Raw genomic sequence first — 16515 nt, 5'->3', positions numbered from 1 at the left:
AGTGCCAGTGAGCAGACAGCCAGAAAACATGTGCACATATCTGGTGTGCATATGTGCAGAGCTTATCAAAAGCACATGTTTTGTGAACATGCGGTCAGCTATATAACAATGACACTTATACCTCGCCAAAGTTTAAAGGTGACTTGCTGACAATCTATTACTTCGTAACTCACAAGTATCTCAGAAAGCTCTTCCATAAGCATCTTAAATAATATACAATGTACTATCTACGACCAACAGCAAACCACATAGCAAAACCCTGACATAATAACTTCTGGGGAAATGACAGCTCTTACCTGTAGGCTCTTCTTCAGTGACAATTATCTGTCCCGTCCAAGGTGCTGAAGGACGACCTACACAGAAAGACAGGTCCACAAAGATTCACAAGTGCATTTTCATGTGTTCAGATAAAATGGCTGAATAGTCAGACATGGAATTCTTACTAATTTGTGCCTTTTCCTAGTGAAACTTGTATATGGTAACATATCCTCAAGGGACTCAGAATCTGTTAGAGCCTAGAACCCACTGGGACTATGCTGATGTTTCTGGAACTGTGCCATCCTGTACTTAATTTTGGTCGATGAATGGCAGTGCCAACAGACTACACCGGATAGTCTAGATGTGTCACAGGCTATGCTATCTGGATTTGTGTGATTATACTGAAGATGTTCTCGTAGTAAAATCAATGAATGATGAATTTCTCAGAGCATGTCCCAGTCACTAAATAACACGTGGTCGTATTTCTATGAGCTAGATACACAAGTTGTTCATTTACAGTTTGGTACAGATCTCTTAAAACATGTAGGCTCACTTGCCCTGTGTAAGAGACAGCAGGTATTTGGAAGAAGCATTCCTGAAACACTTTAGACCCAGTAGTTACTAATCTGTCATAATGAAGATAGAAGAGAAGAGGGCTGTGGAGTTCAATGAAAAACATTTTCTTTCCAAAGTATCACCTACAAAGGAAACCGCCTTAGATCCAGAATAAAGAAAATGGATAGAAAGGCAGTAAAAAAAAATCAAAGGGGGCAAATATTTTTGTGACGTTAAAGACATCAGAAAGAAAGGTAAAGCTTCTGTTTGGGGAGTGTGTGTGTGTGTGTGTGTGTGTGTGTGTGTGTGTGTGTGTGTGTGTGTGTGTGTGGTATATATGTGTGTGTGGTATATATATGTGTGTGTGGTATTCATGTGTGTATGTGTGTGGTGTGTATATATATGTGTGAGTGTGTATGTGTGTGTGTGGTATATATGTGTGTATGGTATTCATGTGTGTATGTGTGTGGTGTGTATATATGTGTGTGAGTGTGTATATGTGTGTGAGTGTGTATGTGAATGTGTATTGTGGGGGGGTGTATGTGTATATGTGTGAGTGTGTATGTGTGTGTATGTGTGTGTATATATGTGTGAGTGTGTATGTGTGTGTGGGTGTGTGTGTATATGTGTATATGTGTGTGAGTGTGTATGTGTGTATATGTGTGTATGTGTTTATGTGTGTGTATATGTGTGTATGTGTATATGTGTGTGAGTATGTATGTGTGTGGGGTGTATATGTGTGTATGTGTGTGTATATGTGTGTGAGTGTGTATGTGTGTGTATATGTGTGTATGTGTATATGTGTGTGAGTATGTATGTGTGTGGGGTGTATATGTGTGTATGTGTGTATATGTGTGTGAGTGTGTATGTGTGTGTATATGTGTGTATGTGTATATGTGTGTGAGTATGTATGTGTGTGGGGTGTATATGTGTGTATGTGTATATATGTGTGTGAGTGTGTATGTGTGTGTATATGTGTGTATGTGTTTATGTGTGTGTATGTGTATATGTGTATGAGTATGTATGTGTGTGTGGGTGTGTATATGTGTGTATGTGTGTGAGTGTGTATGTGTGTATATGTGTATGTGTTTATGTGTGTATATGTGTGTGTATATGTATATGAGTATGTATGTGGGGGGTATATATATATGTGTGTATGTGTATATGTGTGTGTATGTGTGTGTGTGTATGTATGTGTGTGAGTGTATATGTATATGTGTGTGTGTTAAAGGAGCATCAAGAGTTTTTTCAGCAAGTTGAGCAAAAACAGAAAAAAGATCAAATTAACTTACTTTTCATACAAACACATCTCAATGCCACTGGAATTTACAAAATAGAGGAGATGGCATAGCAGTTATGCAAAAAGACTTTCATGCTTGAGACTCCAAAGTCCCAGGTTCATTCCTGGACCACAGCACTAGAAGCCCGAGCTGAGCAGTGTTGGTGTCTCTCGACATATCTCTGTCTCTCTCACTAAAATAAAATACAAAATTTAAAAAGAAAGCAGGAGAGGAAAGCCAGCCAGATGATAGGTGAAAAATAGAGACGTATCAAGGAACCTGATGAGGCAGAATGTTCAGGGCACGAAAGTGGCATTACTTGATGTGAATTCTTATGATACCACTATAAACATTTAAAGTAAAAAGTAACAGCCTGGGGGTGGGGAGGAGGCTGCTGGCACTCAGCGGGCAGAGGGCAGAGCTGCTGCTCAGCAAACCCCCGTGAGCAGGACAGCCCGCTGCGACCACAGCTGCAGATGGAGCACTGACTGCCGCCCACTCCTTCAGTCTCCTGCTACCTCTGTGCTTAAAGGGCCATCTGGGTCCTCATAAGACAAATGTGTGATTCAAATGTGTGATCCTGGCAGGTATTTGGAGGCTGAATACTGGGGGAAATTAGTTTTGATTGTCTCATACAGAATAGATAGATCAGATACGAGATGTTTAAGTGTGTTTTTCCTTTGATATAAAGAAATTCACTGTATTGAGATATTAATGTCCTGAGGGTCAAATTCAAGGTTAGAAGGTTTACCTTTTGACTTTAACTTAACCAGGAAGAAAAGTAATTTGGAATGTTATAATAAAGTGAATTAAATGTTTTTTTCCAAGTTCTTGATGTTCATATCTCAAGCCAAGTGCAAAGCTTGGGATTCAGTTTACAAAGCAAGGTTTTCTGAATGAAATAAAAACGAATCAAATAAATCCCTTAAAGAGTGGATAAATGGGGTTGGGTGGCGGCATATCTGATTGAGCACACGTTACAGTGCACAAGGACCTGGTTTCAAGTCCCCAGTCCCCACCTGCAGGGGGAACTTTGCGAGCGGTGAAGCGGGGCTGCAGGTGTCTCTCTGTCTCTCTCCTACACCACCCTCTTCTCTCTCAATTTCTGGCTGTCTCTGTCTAATAAATAAATAAATATAATAAAAAAATTTTTTAAAAGAGTGGATAAGTCAAAACACTTTCTCTTTCCTATTTCACTCCCTTTCTCTCCTCTTTCTTCCCCTCTTCTGTCTTTCTTCCTTTCTCCCTCTCTCTCTCTCTCTCTCTCTCTCTCTCTCTCTCTCTCAAGTGTTATTTATTATCGAGAGAGAGAAAGAGAGCCAGAGCATCACTCTGGTATATACGCTACCAGAGATCAAACTTGAGGCCTTATGCTTGAGAGTTCAAAAGTTTACCCACTGCACCACCTCCCAGGCCACAAGCCCAAACACTCTGTTTGGGGGCTCCTTCTCCCTCTACTGGAAGGAGGAGGGATAACCTCGGAATTCACTCGCAGTTGTATCGTAAGTTTCCAGAAGATTCTGAAAAACGAAAAATGCTCACTTTTAAGTCGAGCTCTCTCTGCTGGATCCAGAGCAGCCACGGGCTCAGAAACGCGAGACGGTAGACTTACTCCATTCTTGTTTACAGCTCGGACTCGGAATATATAGGAACGGCCTTCTATTAATCCAGTGACCGGGAAACGAGCAAACTTCACGGGCGTGTCATTGCACTGAGACCAGCTGTCTGTGCCCACCTCACATCTATAGAAATACAGTGAGTGACAAGATGTGGAAGGAAGGGTGGCTAAGAAATACCCCCCCCAAAGTATAAAGCTGCCCAGTGGCCGGAGATTTGTGCTCTGTCAAATATCTAAGTGTGGTTTGGTGGACACACAGTTGCAGACACATGGCTCCACTTCCTTCATCAGAAGAAAAAGCTTTCTGGAACATGTCTGCTGTTTGAATTTACTAGTCAGTCAGTCGAGGGAGCTTGCACCCTAAGGCGCAGGCCAGATTATTATTTATAATCTCTCTCTTTAATTGTATTTACTAGTGATGAGAAAGATAGGAGGAGAGAGAAAGAACCAGACATCACTCTGGTACGTGTGCTGCCGGGCATTGAACTTGGGACCTCACGCGTGAGAGTCCAGTGCTTTAGGGACTCAGGCAGTAGCACAGCAGGTTTAAACGCACATGGCGCAAAGTGCAAGGACTGGCGGCGTAAGGATCTGGGTTCGAGCCCCCAGGCTCCCCACCTGCGGGGGAATCGCTTCATAGCAGGTCTGCAGGTGTCTCTCTTTCTCTCCCCCTGTCTTCCCTTCCTCCTTCCATTTCTCTCTGTCCTATCTAACAACAACGACATCAATAACAACAATAATAACTACAACAACAATGAAAAACGACAAGGACAACAAAAGGGAAAATAAATTAAATAATAATAATAAAGAGTCTGGTGCTTTATCCATTGCACCACCCCCCAGACCACTGTATCTACAATGTCTCTGGGTGGGTGTGGGGAGCTGATGTCTTCAGTGCTACCACTAGTCACTTCTCTCTCTGCCGCTGAGGCCTTTTCTTTGTAGAACAGAACTACTGGTGCAAGAGTAGATACTTTAAGAGATGCCTGCCGCAAGGGAGGAGCTCACGGTATTTCCTCGCTCTGTGACCTCCACGTGCTGCACGGGTGCGAGAGTGAGGAGAGCACTGTGACTCGTTTGTTTGTAACGCATGAGACTGATGAGACAGAGGGAAATTCTCAGGCAGGGGTCCAGGCCCATGTTCTTCAGGTGGAAAGTGACAGAGAAGCAGAGGAGGCGAGGGAAAGGCATCAGGCAGTGAGGCCCCGTGCACTGGGCCAGGTAACGCCTACATGAGCTCCCCTGCTGGCCTCTGGCCAGCTGCTCTGGAAGCAGTTGGTGTGTGGTGGCGTGGCGGGACAGCCAGGACCCTGGGGATGAAGGGGACAGCTCCCGCACACGGCAGGAGGATGCACAGGCTGCAGGGTTGCGTGAAGCGGAAATGCTTAGTGCCAGGCAGTTCGCTCTTGGAAGAGAAAAGCACTGCACTTTTTTTAAAAAACAGTTTTTTAAATTAATTAATTAATTAATTATCTTTATTTATTGGATAGAGACATCCAGAAATCAAGAGGGAGGGGTAACAGGGAGAAATACAGAGAGACACCTGCATCCCTGCTTCACCACTCGTGAAGCTTTCCCCCTGCAGGTGGGGACCGGGGGCTCAAACCCGGGTCCTTGCGAATTGTAATACATGCACTCAACCAGGTGTGCCACCCCCTGGCCCCAGCACTGCGCTTCTTGTTCTGAATACCCTCCCAGCATTGCTCTGTGCCCAGATATATGACCCTGTGCAGTTTTCATGGTTCCCAGGAGCAGTGCCAAGTACCAGGAGTTTATCTTCCCTTCTATGCCTATCACGACTGTTCTCTGAAGTCGGCAAAACACATTTTCTTTAACCTTGACAAAGTCACATCAAGTATGGCTTCAGCCCTTGCCTTCTACTCACTTCCCCTAAGCCCTTCCTTTGTAGGAATTCTGGAGCTGCTACGGATGGTGGGTGGGAGAGAGCTGAGAGGAACAGGAAGTGCCCTGAACTGTCACCATCCCCAAAGTCTGCCAGGACTCTTCATCCTTCCTGTGCAGATGACCAGTGATCCTAAATTGTTTGTTTCTGTCTCATGCAAAAATAATTAAACAGTTGAGAGTAGCTACTCTGGGCAATTCTACAACATGGTTGAGCAGGAAGAAAGCAAAGTTAACAATCAAGTTGGGGTGGGGATGTGGATCCACCTGCCAACACCCATGTCCAGTGAGGAAGCAATGACAGAGGCCAGAACTCCCATCTTCTGCACTACAAAGAATTTTGGTCCATGATCCCAGAGGGATAAAAATAGGGAAGCTATCACAGGAGGGGATTAGATATGGAGTTCTGGGGGTGAGCACTGTGTGGAAATGTGCCCCTCATATCCTATGGTCTTGTCAACATTTCCACTTTATAAATAAAAAAAGAGAAAAATAAAAATAAATTAAATTAAATTTTAAAATAGGGAAGCTTCCAGTGGAGGGAATGGGACGCGGAACTCTGGTGGTGGAACTGTGTGGGACAAAAGCCCTGTCATCTTACAGTCCTGCTCATCAGCACTGAATCACTAATGAGAGATTTAAAGACCAGTCAGGCTGTACAGTGTCAGGCAAGTGCCGCACTGTTCTGCTACTTCTGCCAACATGAGTTTGGGCCACTGTGACCTTGGGCTAACTGCTGATTTCCAATCTGTAGCTGTGTGTGGTATTGTGACTACCTTTCAAAGGGGTATGGATCAGTGGTACATACATGTATGTGTGTGTGTGTATTCCATGCACATAGCAAATGTTTAAAAAATACTAGACATAATCTGGTTGTTTTTTTTTTTTTTTTGCCTCCAGGGTTATTGCTGGGGCTCGGTGCCTGAACCATGAATCTACTGCTCCTAGAGGCTGTTTTCTCCCCCTTTTTGTTGCCCTGGTTGTTTTATCGTTGTTATTGTTATTATTGTTGTTTTTATTGCTGTTGTTGTTGGATAGGACAGAGAGAAATGGAGAGAGGAGGGGAAGACAAAGAGGGGGAAAGAAAGACAGACACCTGCAGACCTGCTTCACCGCCTGTGAAGCGACTCCCCTGCAGGTGGGGAGCCGGGGGCTCAAACCGGGATCCTTATGTCGGTCCTTGGGCTTTGCACCACGGGCACTTAACCCGCTATGCTACCGCCCAACTCCCATAGTTTTGTTTTTGTAAGTAAGGCAATAAGTAAACAAAAGGTACTTTTTCTAGTCTTTCACTGATGAAAGATTGTGAATACCTTGGAAATCTTTCAAACACAGTCAGACAGAAAGAAGGATAATCTACTGACAACTTCATAGCTCGTCACTACTACGTGATATGGAAGCACTCAGTGTGCAGTCAAGTAGCATGTGATTTATTACAAATGTTCCTCTGGCTGGTTATTGAGTCCAAAATGTACACATCTCATTCATTGCTGTGAATATTCAGTTTAACACAACTTGATGCCCACTGTACCACAGCAACACAGGCTACCTGCCCTGAGTGGCTTCATCACTCAGAAATGCAAAGGAAGTTGGCACACTTCAACAGAAACTAGTTACAATACTGAGGTCCTGTGTCAGTAATGTAAATCTGTCCTCTGTATTGTCCAGACTCACTGGGTAGTTAATGTGTAGAGCTCAAGTATAAATATCAGAGTCTTTATGTTTTTGTAGATTGTAAGTAGGAAAAATATACAGATAAAATATAATTTAATCCTAGGGCTTTTTATTATTTCTTTGCATATTACTTCGTTGTATTTCTTTAAAAAGTTACCTGTCACCTACATAGGATTTTGTTAACATTCCCGGAGTCAATTTTATTAAATTATTACCGTGCCTACGTATATGGATGTGGGACTGGAAAGGTATCTCACTGGGTAAGGTGCATGCCTTGCCGCATTCATGGCCCAAGTGTTAACCCCAGCACCACCTGGGAGGGACTCTGAAGAAGCTCTGAGGTGCTATCTCTGTGTCTCTCTGTGTCTCTCTCTATGTCTCTTGCTTTTTCTCTCTGTGTGCCTGTCTGAATGAAAAGGCAGCCTAGAGTCGTAAAACCATGTAGGAGCAAGTCCCCATCACTGCAAAAAAAAAAGAGTGAGTAAGTAAGAATACGAACATTATTAAACACCAACTATTAGATATACAAGTTCATAGCATTCTTTCTAAGTTAGTGACTCTCAGTGGTAGTTAAATTCAAAGATTATTTAGAACTTAGGTAAAGATATAAGTAAGCATACTGAATCTACACACACATACATGATACATGTGTCCACATGCATATACAGAGACAGAAAGAGAAAGGGAAGAGAGAAAGGGAGAGAAAACAAAAGAAAAAGGACACCGGGCACCAGGTTCTGTGAGAGAGAGAGAGCGTATGCTCACACGTATCCGTAAACTACTGCAAAATACATACCTGAAAGCAGAAGTACACTAGAGTTTGCAGTGAGTACCCCCCTAACACTTCCTCTCCACTATTCCAAGCTTTGGGTCCATGATTGCTCAACAATTTGTTTGGCTTTGTATGTTAACTCTCTTTTCAATCACCAGGTTCCAGATGCCATCAGGATGCTGGCCAGGCTTCCCTGGACTGAAGACCCCACCAATGTGTCCTGGAGCTCCGCTTCCCCAGAGACCCACCCTACTAGGGAAAGAGAGAGGCAGACTGGGAGTATGGACCGACCAGTCAACGCCCATGTTCAGCGGGGAAGCAATGACAGAAGCCAGACCTTCCACCTTGTGCAACCCACAATGACCCTGGGTCCATGCTCCCAGAGGGATAGAGAATGGGAAAGCTATCAGGGGAGGGGGTGGGTTATGGAGATTGGATGGTGGGAATTGTGTGGAGTTGTACCCCTCCTACCTTATGGTTTTGTTCATTAATCCTTTCTTAAATAAAAAATTTTTTAAAAAAGAAAAAGGACACTGGGAAAGAAGCATGCATCTCTACGGTCAGAGAAGTCTGACTGAAGTTAGACTACTACTAACTTATCGATAAAGTAGCCCAAAATAGGGCTTCCTCTGTCCACAGCCGGATGCTTCCAGGAGATGATGATGTAGTCTTTGTTGGCGTCCAGGCACACCACATCCAGCGGAGAGGCCGGGGCTCCCTCTACCTCTGCATCCGCATCTGTGGAGACAGACGCACAAGGACCCGTTAACGTGTCCGCATGTCCTCCCAGCCAGCAGGTCGGTTCTCAGAACACAGGTCTCTCGCAGACCACCACAGCGGCCGCGTCTCTGCTGCAGCAGGGCGAACTTCACACTTGTACTTTGCTCACCTGTTGGTATGCTTCTAAATTCTGCATTTTAGTTAAAAAGAAAGGGGGAAATGTTGGTCTGCTTCTAAATTCTGCTTATAAGACCTTCTGTTTTGATCATCATGTTAGGTTCGCTTTATTACTTAACGCTGTGGTCTATTTACATAAACATTGTTTTCATTGTTTTAATCTCCACTGGTTCGAGCTCTTTTTCCACTCTGCCCCCTCTCCTAGTCACACCCTGATTTCCACCACTCTCTTTTCGCTCCGCCCTCTCTACATCACATCCTGTTTTTACACCCTACCACTTCCTTCCTGGTGAGTATAAATGCAGATGAGTAAAGCCAGCATGGCACTGCACTGCTTCCCAGCTCAGCCATGAGTCCCTGGTCGTCTCTCTCCTGCCCGTGAAGCTAGCCCAGCATCTGGTGCCCCGAACTGGGACCAGCATTCACCAGCATACGAACGGCTGATGGGAATGCAAGCAACATGGGAACATGGGAGAAAGGACTTGAAGAAGGACACTTGACCTTGGTCTCCTGTTCCTTGCCTACCCAGAATGTTCTAGAGAGTAAAGATGGAGATGCTGGCAATTGCTATCAGAAAGGTCTACCATAACGTGCCAAGATTCTGTTCTTAGGACACTGGTGAAGCAATGCTAGCAGAAACCATGGGAGGCTCCAAGGGGAACAAACACGCGTCTCCTGGAGACGCCCTTCAGTGCTTATGAACCGTGAAACTTGTTCTTCTGCACACTGGGCACTGCTGCTCTGGAGAAGAGAAGAAAATGTGCTTTCTTTAAGCCTTTGTTCCCAAACTAAAGACACTTGTGGAAACAACCATGTACTACCCACATATAAGTTTACTTTAGCTGAGTTTAGTCAAAGTCCAAGATTCTATAAAAACAGGACAGTGACTGTTGGTGCAACAAGACAGTGGGGCTGCTCTTCACAGTGTCACCTCAGGGACCCCAGACAGTGGGGCTGCTCTTAGCAGTGTCACCTCAGGGGCCCCAGACAGTGGGGCTGCTCTTCACAGTGTCACCTCAGGGGCCCCAGACAGTGGGCTGCTCTTAGCAGTGTCACCTTAGGGATAGCTACATGGGTGACCCAGAGGTGCCTTTAGAAGGGAAAGAAGGAATGACAACAGCGAGCAGGAAGTGGGGTCTAGGCAGGCAGGGCTAACATTTGTCAGCTCCTCCTGACATCTGCTCAACCCTTTGATAACAGAAGCTAGCAAGAAAGGAGGTTGATCACCCAGGAGAAAACAACTCTAGTTAACTGAATTAGCACTCTGCTTTTTTTTTTTTTTAGCTTATTTTTATATTACAGAATTACGTGTCGCAGGGGTTTGAATCCACACCGTTCCCACCATTAGAGCTCTGAATCTCAGTCTCCCTACTGCAAGCCACCACAGTTCCCCAAGGTTGTAGACATGGGCCAACCATCTTCTCTACAACTATCTGTCCACATTTATACACAGTTGCCCCTTTCCTTTCTGATTCACTCCTCTGTTCCCCTCCAAGCCACTCATGACAACATAACTCCCTCCAGATGTTCCTCTCCTTTCCTCCTCTCTCTCTGGTGCTGACGGCGCTGGAGTGCAGACTCTGCTTTGTATAAGCTGCACTCACATGACTCTAACTTGCTAAACCGTCTGATAACGCAGCAGAGCTGTTTGCATACGTCCATCACCTGTGAAGAGTCTGAGTCACTTTGGTTTGAACATCCTGTCTCTTGCCTGGTCATCCCTAGGAAAACACCTCCAGGTGAACAACCTGTGTGTAAGAGACCTAGAGGGACACAGCCAGGTCATCCTGTGCCTCAGGTCAGCGCAGAGGCCCCGGCTGCCACACAGTGGCAAGAAAGCTTTCGGTGAAGAGGAACTTCTTTCCTTTCGCACTTTGAGATCCCTGGAGATGGGTGGGGGGGACCTGCAGCTGATGAAGGAAGAGCAGGTCTAGAAGGGAGGTAGGGGCGTTGGAGTCAACAGGAAGTAGACAGGTACCTCTAGAAAGCCACACAGTGGGGGAACAGCTGGCAACCTCTAGCCACTTCCTCTTGCTGACGGCCCATAACGTAACAGCCAGCAATTCCTGAGTCGATCAAACAGTATTTAGTTTGAGGGACATCCATTGCATCTGACAGAGCCTGACAGACAGTAAGCATTTAGGAATGCCTTAGGATATCATTTGAAACGCGCACCACTTTAACTAAAAGTTAGAAATAGGTTCAGCATGTGACCCGGCAAGTTCACCTGTAGACACTGACCCTGGGGAAAAAGAAAGACAACGACTTGAAACAGCTGAGTCGCAGGAAGGCCTGTCCATGGCTTGGCTAGTGAATGGAGACAAAAGGAGGCCTAGTCGCACAGTGCGCTACAGCAGTAAGAAGCAGCAACGTGTCACGCACATGTGCTGTGTTCTATGTGTGTGACACGGATGTCACAACAAAGGGAACGTAAACATGGATGCTCACGCTACGTCACAGAACTCAACAGTAAAGCACATGCTCTGTGTGTACAAGATCCTGGGTTCAATCCCTGAAACCACAGACACTGACAAAAAAACACGTTCAAAGAAGGAAAAAAGATGTAAAGGATTACATCTGTTCAGAAAAGCCCAATCCAAGGAGGGAAAGAGTAGACTGGAAATCGCCTGGGGGCAAGACGTTATCTGTACTGAACTCCTGAGCGAACTGTCCCTCTAAGCCATCCCCTTCACAATGTGCCGAATGCTGACACGTGTCTTTCCAATGCAGTGTCTCCACTTGCCCTTTCCATGTTCTTCTATCAGCCTCTGATGAATTTTAAAATCTCTTCATTTTCCCATTTTATAGATCAGAAAACTAGATGTAACTTCAAATGGCAGCCCCTCCCCTTGTCTATAGTTAACGATGGGCTTTGCCTACACATGGTATAAAACTGTAATTCTGGGTGTGGGCACCGGGTGGTGGGTGCTGTCAGGGAAAGTCTAGACTGTGTCGGAGCTTCATAAACTGTCCGCAAAGAAATCGCCAACACATCACAAAGATTGTCTGATTGTCAGTGATGTTTTCTGGTTCAGTAAAATAACTGAGAGTGGAAGCAAAGACCCTGTCTTCCTTGGGTGGCCTTCATGCTAATGGTTTGGTGAGGCAAGCTTAGGTACTGAGTTTCAATGACTGCTTTAACTAAAATTCACCCAGAAAGCTAGTGCCATTCCCCAGCCATATCTGCTATAACAAATGCTCCTCCCATCAAATTTCTGTGTAGGGGAGTTGGGCCATAGTGCAGTGGGTTAAGCCCAAGTGGCACGAAGCACAAGGACCGGCGTAAGGATCCTGGCTTGAGCCCCCGGCTCCCCATCTGCAGGGGAGTCACTTCACAGGCGGTGAAGCAGGTCTGCAGGTGTCTGTCTTTCTCTCCCCCTCTCTGTCTTTCCCTCCTCTCTCCATTTCTCTCTGTCCTATCCAACAACGACAACATCAATAACAACAACAATAACTACAACAACAATAAAAACAACAAGGGCAACAAAAGGGAAAGTAAACAAATAAATATAAAAAAAATTTAAAAACCGTATTTGGATACATTGACCTGGTTTTCTTATGTATCCTCCGGTGTCCTGGTATTTTGTAGGTCTTACCTCGAACAAAGACATACGCGCTGTGTTGTTCATGATACTCTCCCATCCGCACACGGATTGTGTAGAGGCCCTCATCTTCCTTGTTGAGGTGAGAAAATGTCAGCGTTGCCTGATCTCCACTCCACTGTGTTCCCACCCATTTCGATGGGGAGACAGGTGCTCCTAGGGGTTTAGGATGTGAGAAAATTGGCTTCTGTTTTCCATTATTCCCTTCTTTCCCTTCCACTTCCCTCCTCTCCAGTTTGCCATCCTTCACAGGTGAAGTCACTTACCTGTGGAGGTGGTCTCTAGGGTGTTGAGCTATTTTCCATGTACTACTGATAAAAATGCTAGAATAAGGGCGAGGGGCCTGACGCTTAATCTGCAAGGCCTCAGGCAATTGAAATTATAAGGTTCCTTACTCAAAATTCAGAGAAAAAGCACAATTAAAAGTATTAAAGAATAATGCAGTCACAAGGCCTTTTACTCTAGAAATATTTACTACTTATAAAATGTACTAGGGGTGATTCAAGTTGTAAAAAAGAGAAGATAGTTTTGTCATTATTTATTCTTTTTGTTTGTTTGTTTTGTTTCCAGGGTTATGGCTGGGACTCGGTGTCTGCACCTGGAGGCTATTTTTCCCCTTTTGTTGCCCTTGTTTTTTATCGTTGTTGTTATTGCTGTCATCATTGTTGGATAGGACAGAGAGAAATGGAGAGAGGAGGGGAAGACAGAGAGGGGGAGAGAAAGACAGACACCTGCAGACCTGCTTCACCGCCTGTGAAGCGACCCCCCCCCACGCAGGTGGGGAGCCGGGGGCTCGAACTGGGATCCTTGCGCCAGTTCTTGCGCTTTGTGTCATGTGCGCTTGACCTGCTGTGCTACTGCCCGGCCCCCTTGTCATTATTTATTAATGTGATGTCTTGATTGGTAATATTTCAAACTTGATTTTCTGAGAATTTACTTATAAGGTCATCAAATTTACATATTTAACAACTTCACTTTAAACTGATACAATTGAAGGCAAGATCAGGAATTCTGAAAATTCGAGGTCATAAGTGTTCTGACAATTTCTGATTTTTTAAATATTTATTTTATTTATTTATTCCCTTTTGTTGCCCTTGTTGTTATTATTGTTGTCATCGTTGTTGGATAGGACAGAGAGAAATGGAGCAAGGAGGGGGAAGACAGAGAGGGGGAGAAAAAGACAGACACCTGCAGACCTGCTTCACCACCTGTGAAGTGACTCCCCTGCAGGTGGGGAGTTAGGGCTCGAACCGGGATTCTTCTGCTGGTCCTTGCACTTTGTGCCACCTGTGCTTAACTTGCTGCACTACCACCCGACTCCCAACAATTTCTGATTTTGGGTAATATCTTTACGCTGATGCAGCTATTACTGTAATCATTAAAGTATATACACTTATGTTATATAATGTTCCATATTTCTAGTATTATACAATTAAATTAGATTAACTTTCTGTTGAGCTATTTCAAAATTTAAAATTTTAGTACTATAGAGCTAATGTTTCCTGAGGAATTATTCATTTTTTTAATTTATTTTATTTATTTATTCCCTTTTGTTGCCCTTGTTGTTTTATTGTTGTAGTTATTATTGTTGTTGTCGTTGTTGGATAGGACAGAGAGAAATGGGGAGAGGAGGGGAAGACAGAGAGGAGGAGAGAAAGATAGACACCTGCAGACCTGCTTCACCACCTGTGAAGCGACTCCCCTGCAGGTGGGGAGCCGGGGTTCGAACTGGGATCCTTATGCCGGTCCTTGTGCTTTGCGCCACCTGCGCTTAACCCGCTGCGCTATAGCCCGACTCCCGGAATTACTCATTTTTTAAAAAGATTTACCTCTATAGGGGCCAGGCAGTGTCACACCTGGTTAAGTGCACACATTACAGTGTGACAGGACCCCAGTTCAAGCCCCTGGTCCTCACCTTCAAGGGGAAAGTTTCATAAGTGGTGAGGCAGGGCTTCAGGTGTCTCTGTCTCTGTCCCTATATCCTCCTCCCCTTTCAATTTCTCTGTCTCTATTCAATAATAAATATAAATATATACATATTTTGCCTCCAGGGTGATTGCTGGAGCTCAGTGCCTGTACCACGAATCCACTGCTCCTGGAGGCCATTTTCTCCCCTTTTGTTGCCCTTGTTGTTGTAGCCTTGTTGTGGTTATTATTGTTATTGTTGATGTCGTTCGTTGTTGGATAGGACAGAGAGAAATGGAGAGAGGAGGGAAGAGAAAGATAAACACCTGAAGACCTGCTTCACCACCTGTGAAGCGACTCCCCTGCAGGTGGGGAGCCGGGAGCTTGAACCGGGATCCTTACGCCGGTCCTTGCGCTTTGCGCCATGTGCGCTTAACCCATTGTGCTACCGCCCAACCCCAAATAAATATATTTTTTAAATTGTGAAAAAAGGTTTAACTGGAACTACTGTTTCCTCAGAACTGCTTGCTGTCCATACTGCCCCAGGCCCTTCTTCATCTTCACGACTGAAGCTCAGACTAGTCGCTTGGAGAGTTACTGCCCATCAGGGGCTAGTGGGCATGCTCCACTGTCCCACCAGATTCCATCATTTTTAATCAAGAAAATTTATTTACAGCATGAGTATTTGCAAAACAAAAGCACGTCCAGGTAATTCTTTCCATTTATTATTTGGTGACATGAAATCATAATCTCCACTAATACATTATTAAGCCCTACTACTCTGATTCATTGTAAAACTTTTTCTAAAAACATGCAGTAGGTGTTGACTGTAAACCATTAATCCCCCCAGTAAAGGGGGGAAAAAACCTTACAGCAGGTTCTCTAAGACTTTGTGAGAACTGCAGTGCTTATGGGGGTATTGCACAGAACTCTGGTGGTAGGTGTGGTATCAAATTATACCCCAGAAAGCATAACAAGTATGCAGATTCTCATGCCTGAGGCTCCAGGTTCAATCTCCCCACCCCACCCTTATGTCACCACGAGCCAGTGCTGAGCAGTGCTCTCATGAAGTAAAGAAAAGAAGAAAAGAAAAAGAAGAAAAAAAACCCTATAAACTAGAATTATACTCCTGGAGCCTTATAATCTTGTAAGCGAGTCTCAAATTACGAATGAAAGTTAAAAATCAGATGAGACATGTCATTTGATAGTTTGTATGTTCTAACTCAGACTCTCCCAGCTCCAAGGAGCAGAGCTGTGTTCTGAGAACCCACACACATCCCTGTGCCAAGCCCAGGCTGCAGCCTTCTGCTAATAAGCACCCAGCTGAGAAACCACTAAAAACTCACCATTTCTGTACCACTGGATCTCTGGCTGGAAATGTTTGATCTCAGGAGTGATAACGACACGGCAGCCTAGACTTATTGTCTCGCCCTCTCTCCCAAAAGACACATCAAATTTGTCATCAAAGTGGATCTCAAACCTGGATGCATAGCCGTACGGGGTCACAGCAACTGGGCGCAACAGAAAGAAACACCAGTCGTTTATTTTTCTCGTCAGAGACACAAACATTTAGGCATTTCTGTTGCATTATTAGTTATCCATTTTTAGACAGAAACAGAGAGACAAAGGCAGAGAGAGAATGAGAGAGTCCATAGACTGCAGTTTCCTTCGATGTGCTGGGGGCTGGGCTTGGAGCTGGCTGGCACACGTAGCAAATCAGTGCACTGTCCCCGTGGGCTATTTCCCAGCCCAGACACAAGTACTTTTAAGAAGGCAGGACACAGCCACAATCAAAATTAACCAAATCATTTGTCTGGGCAAAATTTAAGTCTCATAAAGAAATACATGGTGGGTTGGACAGTAGCACAGTGGGTTAAGCGCACATGGCATGAAGCGCAAGGACCGGCGTAAGGATCCCGCTTCAAACCCCCGGCTCCCCACCTGCAGGGGAGTTGCTTCACAAGCTGTGAAGCAGGTCTGCAGGTGTCTGTCTTTCTCTCCCCCTCTCTGTCTTCCCCTCCTCTCTCCATTTCTCTCTGTCCTATCCAGCAA

General features: G+C 44.9%; 1 protein-coding gene across 4 annotated transcripts in view; it reads right to left on the bottom strand.

The window, feature by feature from the left end:
* MYOM1 (myomesin 1) overlaps window positions 1-16515 on the bottom strand; it is a 147296-nt gene that overhangs the window by 70824 nt on the left and 59957 nt on the right. For all 4 annotated transcript variants that reach the window (XM_060200717.1, XM_060200716.1, XM_060200715.1 and 1 more), the window contains 5 exons: window positions 15810-15974; window positions 12553-12714; window positions 8656-8797; window positions 3636-3835; window positions 297-353 (listed from right to left, as the gene is read on the bottom strand). In XM_060200717.1, coding sequence (XP_060056700.1) covers window positions 297-353; window positions 3636-3835; window positions 8656-8797; window positions 12553-12714; window positions 15810-15974 — 726 coding nt within the window. The remainder of the gene's footprint in view (window positions 1-296; window positions 354-3635; window positions 3836-8655; window positions 8798-12552; window positions 12715-15809; window positions 15975-16515) is intronic.

This window comes from Erinaceus europaeus, chromosome 10, assembly GCF_950295315.1.
Source record: "Erinaceus europaeus chromosome 10, mEriEur2.1, whole genome shotgun sequence".
Lineage (NCBI taxonomy): Eukaryota > Metazoa > Chordata > Mammalia > Eulipotyphla > Erinaceidae > Erinaceus > Erinaceus europaeus.
This window is presented reverse-complemented; position numbering and strand designations above follow the sequence as displayed.